The sequence below is a fragment of the Morone saxatilis genome, unplaced genomic scaffold, assembly GCF_004916995.1.
Source record: "Morone saxatilis isolate NCDOM2014 unplaced genomic scaffold, NCSU_SB_2.0 Contig23, whole genome shotgun sequence".
Taxonomy (NCBI): domain Eukaryota; kingdom Metazoa; phylum Chordata; class Actinopteri; family Moronidae; genus Morone; species Morone saxatilis.
The window spans coordinates 20,647,769-20,655,502 of record NW_023339796.1 but is presented as its reverse complement, the minus strand read 5'-3'; the positions used below and the strand labels follow the sequence as shown (position 1 = coordinate 20,655,502).

At 37.5% G+C, this 7,734-nt stretch overlaps 1 protein-coding gene across 1 annotated transcript in view; it reads right to left on the bottom strand.

Annotated features, from left to right (window-relative positions):
* Positions 1-7,221, bottom strand: part of LOC118334542 (polypyrimidine tract-binding protein 2-like) — a 21,476-nt gene extending 14,255 nt beyond the window's left edge. Inside the window, exons 1-9 of the mRNA XM_035670469.1 lie at positions 7,117-7,221; positions 4,916-4,937; positions 4,635-4,686; positions 4,029-4,192; positions 3,801-3,872; positions 3,625-3,696; positions 3,375-3,533; positions 3,038-3,148; positions 2,054-2,222 (exon numbers count right to left, since the gene is read on the bottom strand). Coding sequence (XP_035526362.1) covers positions 2,054-2,222; positions 3,038-3,148; positions 3,375-3,533; positions 3,625-3,696; positions 3,801-3,872; positions 4,029-4,192; positions 4,635-4,686; positions 4,916-4,937; positions 7,117-7,124 — 829 coding nt within the window. The 5' untranslated portion in view covers positions 7,125-7,221. The remainder of the gene's footprint in view (positions 1-2,053; positions 2,223-3,037; positions 3,149-3,374; positions 3,534-3,624; positions 3,697-3,800; positions 3,873-4,028; positions 4,193-4,634; positions 4,687-4,915; positions 4,938-7,116) is intronic.
* Between the last annotated feature and the right edge of the window lie 513 nt (positions 7,222-7,734).

The following is a 7,734-nucleotide window of genomic DNA, read 5'->3' as shown; positions in this document are numbered from 1 at the left end:
ATCGTGTTTAACTACGAATTTGAATTAATTGATAAAATCGATTTATCGCCCAGCCCTATTTCAATGTGGTATAAATATGGGCACATGAACATTCTTTTAATAGACTTGGAATATTGAACCTATATTTTAAGCTTAAATGCCCTGAATCTGCTAAATACTATCAAATGAAACAGAACTTATTTATTATGAAACAACTTTGTAATACTGTATATTTGGAGAAAATATCATTATAGAAAATGTAAATTGTATTGATATCATCCAGTATGACCACAGTATTGATGCAGCATACAGTAATCCATTCACATTCTAAATACACCTCATAAACATGTATTTTCACTTTCATATTGTTAAATAAACCACTGTGACAAAATGCTCTCACAGTTTTAGATGGCTACCATGTGCATTACACTGAAAACCTGCAGCCTCCAGTTGGTCTGATGGCCAGGAGTCCTTCTCAGTCTAAGCTTACGTTTTGGCTGATGCTTCACCTGAGACAGACACAGCACTTGAGACAACAGCAGTGGATAATAAGGGAGAGAAGGTAGGGATGGCAGTCCCTTCTCCACAAGCCCTTCCACTACTGAGTGCCACTCTGCATGAAGTCTCAATAACAGTGGAGGACACTCTGTTGTAAGGGGGAAGTCATTTATAAGTAGTTAAATTTAGGACTGACGCATACCACTATCCCTCTCACCATGGATACTGATGGATGCTTTACTCCCTCAGCTGTTGTTTTGTGTTGTTCTGGTGCTGCCCCCAAAAAGTAGATAATTCAAGTCATCAGTAGAAAAGAGACCTCGACTTGCATGTTAGTTGAATCACTGCACTTTGATTTATTTTTTTCTTTTATTGCCTTTATTTGATAGTGACAGGTGAAGACAGACAGGAAAGGGGGGCAGAGAGAGGGGATGACAAGAAGCAAAGGTCCCCAGGTGGGATTCGAACCCTGGGCCGCTGCAGCAGGGACTCAGCCTCAGTACATGGGTTGCCAGCTCTACCCACTGAGCTAACCGGGCGCACTGCACTTATTTATTTATTTTTTTTGTCAGTGTACACAGGACACATACTTTTATAGTGACATGAAACAAACATAGGCTGATATAAGAGCTGAATATGGGACTGTTGCTCTGCAGAATTGCTGAATGGACACTAACCTGGCAGGGGGAGTGAATAATATATTTCTCATATTTATTGGTAAGGTGTATAGACAAAACATCAGTTATAATGTTGAAATTGAATCTACAGATAAGAAAAAGCATGAACCAATAAACCATAAGCACATGACAAATTTGTCGCAGACAGTAAGTTTAGAGTGCAGAACTAGCTAGTAGCATCTGGTAATCTGGTCAGAACCTTAGATTATAATTCCCAATTGTCACTGCTCAAAACCCCTCTTTTTTGAACAATATTGTAGATTCTGATTTGTGATATGTGATTTGGTAAGCCTCTAGGCTGTTCGGCTCTGCCTGCACATCTTTTGCGAATGCATGAATAATTACTTGTTACTTGTTTTGCCCATTAAAAATGTTCTATCTGACTTTTAATATTTTATCTACTATTTTATCTTTTGCAAACAAACAATGAAGTATTGGATAGTTACACAGGAAGAAACCATTGATTATAAGGAAAGACAGCTCACATTGTTACTGTTTCTTTCTGGCATGATCAGTTTGTCTTGCATTTAGAGTTTCAGAGTGTGATCTGGTGACAGACTGATCACAATCTAAAATGCTTTAGAGAAAAACAATAATATAATTATTTATATTATTATATATTTATATTTAATTAATATGTTGAAGCTTCCACACAAACAATGGAGTGGAAAAGGTGGGAATGTACAGTATTGGTCAGAATGAAGCTGAGCCATAGAGGTGTGTCCTTGGATTTGAATTTAGTGCCTCGGGTCAGCCCATGATTGAGCAGCACCACTAGCAAAGTGGAGGGGGGTCTGTGCATCAATGGGGCCACAGTTTTGACACCTAAATATTGTGGATATCCAGACGGAGATATGAATGGATGAGGTGCAGATGGATGCAGACAGAGGTGTATTTACCCAATAAAGAATGATCCTTGTTGGCCGACTCTCCATCTCCAGTAGGAAGGTCTGGTCTGGTGTAATCTCGACTCTTATCGTTGTTGTATTTGACGTTGAGGTTAACCAGTTTACTGAAGTCTATCCGCAGAGTGCAGCATGAATTATAGATGTTCTGTCCATCCAAAGACTGGAGTAGAAGTAGTGAAAGAGGGGAAAAAAGAAAGATTGTTATAACAGCGTTCTACATAGCGCTTGTTTAGTGCCAAGTATAGCCGGACTGATAATGGATTTTTTTAGGCTAATGCTGACATTTGAAAGGTCCAGTGTGTAACATTTAGGAGAATCTGTTGTCAGAAATGGCATATAATATTTATATTTATAACTACCTGAATATAGGAATTCTTGTGTTTTCGTTAACTTAGAACGAACCGTTTTTATCTACAGAAGCCGCCAGGTCACACGCAAATACAGACGTCAGCAGTGTTCAGTTAGTTGTAGTTTGAAACTTCACTGCTCGATAGTACTTAATCCTACCCACTGGTCCTTTAAAATTTTATAGTTATGAATCGGCGGATATATGGGTCTAGCTCTAATACCAAACATTTTAAAGGGCTGAAAGGTGAGATGTTAACTGCTTAATTTGAATGTAGGCAGAATGAGGTAATTAATTCAGAGACTGAACCCAAAATGTAAATGATTTTCTTATTAATTAAGATCATTTTTAGCTTTAACTTTTCATATAAAAAAGGCAATATTTTGGGCTGTGTCAAACATCTTTTACCAAGAAAAAGTACAGTAAATGCTATGGTTACAATACAGTTCTGTGCTGGTGGAGATATACCTGAATTTCTCCTAAGGGGAATAAATAAAGGAATATCTTATCTTATCTTATCTTATATCCCTCAGTCTGAGCCAATGGCATGCTGTCAAAGCCTCGTGGAAGCTGTAATTGTTGAATGCTGACAACATGTCCACCTCTTTTCTGTCTGTGTGTGATCCTACCAGTTTAGCTTGCTGTGCATTGACGGGGTCGCTGAACTGCAGAAGAGCCTGAAACTGGTTGTTCTTGGTGAAGGTTATAATCTTCATTACGGTCCCGAACTTACTGAAGATCTGGAGGAATCACAGAATTCATTCATTTTAAACACACTCATACTTAATTTTCTTCACAATTTGAGGTCAAGCATTATGGACTTTTGAAAGGTTTTGAAATCGATGTAATGCTGATTTATCATCTCTTTTCCTCTCCAGAGAGACTCCTTTTCGCTTTACAGATACTGTTTTTATACAAAAAAGGTTGAAACATCTGTAAATATGTGACCATGTGTTCAGGATTTACCTGTTGGAGAACATCCAGGGTCACAGGATAAAACATGTTGTCAATGATAATTCGCAGGACAGGGCTGGGGGGTGGAGCTAGGTCCAACACTCCAGGGTCAGAGGACGGTGAGCTTCCATCCTGAACTGCTGACACTGCCTGCAACACTGCCTGGGCCCTCTGGGTGGAAAGAAAAAAGGATGCATACGTCACGGGAGAAAGGTTTGGATGAAGGATAGCGTTTGGTGTATAAATATATACATGCATATACCTGGTTCAGAGCTGAGTCTGTTTTCAGTTCCTTATGGTTGGAGTATTGGATGAAGACAGGAGTGTTTCTGACCTGAATAAGATGAATATAACACACAATTCAGTTAGTAGCCCTTACAACAACCACAGAAATGATTCATAATATGTAACGTGAATGGACACTGATGCATTTCAGACCTGTGGTGTGACAGCTGTGTAGTAGTTCACCATAGTAATGGCTGCTTCCTCTGTACCCAACTCTAGAAACGCCTGAAAGCACACAGTAATATAGAGCGTCAGCAGAATAACATTACTGTCCAGGACAATGTGTCACTGTCCCTTTTCAAACTAAATGTCATTACAAGACGGTTGTTTCATTGCCATCCCAAAGTATTGGCTGATGGTATAGAGTTCGGTTTATTTTACCTGATTTTTCCCTTTCAGCATCAGTATATTGGTGACCTTCCCAAAGGGCAGCCCCAGAGCAATGACTTCAGTCTCTGACACTTCATTGGGAAGTTTCCTGATGTGGAGAACTCTGGAGGGAGGGGATTCATCCAGACGCTGTTTCTTACTGTCACTGCCGTTTGCTTAACATGGACAAACACACACACACAGACAGACAGACAGACAAATACCAATAAATAACACACCACAACAAGTCAGATAGAGCACAAAAAGGTGGTGACTATGCTCCATTAAGCTGCTTCTGTTACAGGGTCCCACTGTCATGACTTATTGGGACATCTGAATAGAACAGAGTCATCATTAATGTTATTAGTAACACCTATGCTTTTCTTTCTCTGACCAGTCAAAATAACTGCTGTGAAGAAGACCTTTGGTGGACTTTATATATTACTGGGTTGACAAAAAAATAGCCTGAAACTATTTTAATACTCAATTACTCTCTGACAACCTCTGTCAGTTCCGGACCCAAGAAGATTCCCAATGCACTGAAAACAACACAGATTCCAGCTTTAAACGATGGTGGATTGCGTTTGTCGATCCAGTCCTAGTTAAGACTGAACGTACCAGTCATAGAGTTGGGGCTGCTACCGTACATGTTGAGCTCATCTGAGCCTCTCTGAAAACACAAGAGAAAATAAATTAAACTGTTATCTTAACGAAATGTCTGTCATTTATTAAAATCATACAAAGTTTAACACAAATCTATATAACTAACACAAATCAGGCATTAAACCTATTCACCCATCCTATCCTAACATCCAGTCCATTTTCAATTTCACAATATCACAAACATAGTAAATGCAAGTGTGTTTAGGTAAACATAGTGAAAAAGTAAGACTGCTTGCCTTCACACCAACTGCAACATCACTGCCAATGGAGAGAATGCAGGGAGATGAAAAAAAAGATAAAATATTATTTAAATGTCCTTAAGGATATTCAAGAGAGACTGGTGCTGTTGAGAGTTTAATCTAGATGGAAATGCTGTGGTATATTACTTCAACTGTGCAACAGTTTAACAACTCAGTGAAAATGTGAAGAAAAATCATACAAAAAAGATGTTAAAGTGTTAAAATGTTTTACATTCCTGGTTGGAACCAGCTATACCAAAAAAAATGCAAACAAATTAAAGGTAGGCTACATAAAGTCAATCAACATTACATTAAGAATCAATAAACTAGTTTGAAAAAATTTATAGGATTTTGAATAAGAAAAACAAACCTATAATACTGTAGAATAATTTGATTATAACAATCTGTCAATGGGTCCTTTTGGACTTTTATAGAACTTAATCCAATAGGACAACCTTATGGGATGTTTGTAGCAGTAGTCATATAATCTTACAGGACTTTAACCTATAGGATAACGTATAGAGAAGCACATGCATAGGGTTCATATTTCAGCAATTCTTAGTCCAAATTACTTCAACACACTGATACTGGTTGACACTGCTTTAAACATACAAGAATCAAACTGGAGAACTGAATACAGCACAATTTACTTAAAACGTTGCCACGCAAACGCAAGAATTACGCTGTTCAATTCCTATTCAAATTTTCTGATGAATACGTCTTTTGCCATTTTATATATTTTTTATTGTGTATTTTGTTCTTCCCTTATTTATAAATAATAAGGTAAAGTGACAAGCTTGCTCTGTACAAACCAAAACCATATGTATTATTTCCGTTCATACTTCCTACTGCTTAGTTACACTTATCAACACAATAACATAAAATAAACTTAATGAACTGAACAGGGGGCTGGATTAAATCATATTTAGACAAGCGCACAGTTTTCTGGCAGGGGAAGAAGAAGGGAGAAGGAAAGAAGCCACATACACACATACATACACACATACATACATACATACATACATACATACAAGTATTTGAATTGCATAGGTGACAGCTCTACATCAAATTAAAATCTAGTTCATATGAATTAATTTGAAGGAATCCCTTTCATTTACAGCTTTAAAATTAATTTCTTCACATTTGGGAGGAAATTTAAATTTTGTTCTTATAGCCAATATTTTAGTTATTGCATAGTTTCTGAGATTAAGATGTCCTACTTGTTAAACCAGGGAATATAGTATTTATTAAATATTACCAAATATTATGATATAATATTTATATATATTTAGGTACTGGCGTGTTATCTAGAATACATAAATGCTGTTGGATTTTTTTTGTGTCACTTTCATGGAACATGTTATATATTAATTGTTAAGCTCCTTCAATGTATTTAAGTACATTAGAATTTTCATCCAACTAATGCACAATTGACCATATTTGTTTTTTCAACCAGTCTTCCATTAATATAGATTTTATTTTAGTTAATATGACTCTGTTATTCCATAGTGAGGGCAATTCATAAATCATTTCCCAGTGTGACAGCACTAGTTGGTGAAGCGTTTAAACGACAGATATTTTCAAAGTCACATTTTAATAAAAAACTGAAAGCCTCCCAATGCTTTCAGTTCAACAGTTAGCGGACTGTTGTGTACAATAAGCCGGCAGAGGTCGCGTGTAGCAAACACGAGCTTCAAACAAAGGACCCTTAGAAACGACAGGTGCGCGTGCCATGTCGGCTATGTCGGGGTTCACTAATAACACAGGGCGAACAGCTTGTTACACTAATGATAACCGACGGTAACTGGCGCCATTTATCTCACATTTCTCTCTTCCCGGTAGCTACATTAATCTAGCTAACATTAATTTTACGCACGAGAGAAGATGTTAACTGTTATATGCTGAATTATAACCTATTGCAACTACAACATTACAAAATAAATAATTAAAAGATGCTCTTGAGTCATGTTCTATCATAAATGTACGTTTCCCTACAAGCAAGACAACATTAAACAATCACATTCGTGACTTTGGGTGTTGTTAGCTAGATAACGTCATGTTGTTCGCGATATTCAGTATGAAGCTTCGCGGCAGAGCTAACAGTCAGTATGTCCAATGAGCACGGCTCGTCTGTCTATGCCACATGCACAGCTGTGGAAAGTGCACCCTGAAGCAAAAGCTATGTTAAACTCATTTACCCGTCCATTGCAGCTCTTTGTCCTCTTCTGTCTGTTAATATTTCAGCACACTTCGATGCCTAGACGGTGTGAGCAAAATGGGCGTTCTTCTTCTTCTTGTCTTTTAATGGTAATTAGCGACCAACAATAACATCAGGTGCATCACCGCCACCTACTGTCGAGGAGGGTATCTCTTTTCTTCTTCTCTGATTCTATCCGCAAACCAACATGTAAAGGCGCCGTACCGCCACCCACTATAGCGGAGTGATCTCAGCGAGGGACTGACTTATTTATTATCCAATAAAATACTGCAATGATGCTATTTGGTCAATTGAAAATGAAATTGAAATCTTTGCACAATGTTAGCATATTCATAGATTTTTTAAATTTTTACTGCGATAGAAGGAGTCTATTCTTTAAGGATTTCAATGTGGAAATTATACTTTTTTGGTGGAAAAACATTATTGTTCCAAGCAGACTATTTGTATATAATAAAATAGTGTCAAATGGAAATACTCAAGTAAGGACAAGTACCTCAGAACTGTACATAGTCAAGTACTTGAGTCACTGTACTGACTTACATTTTGGTGTGCATCTGTGTTTATGTCTACAAGCAGGCCACTGCAGCCGCATGCTCCC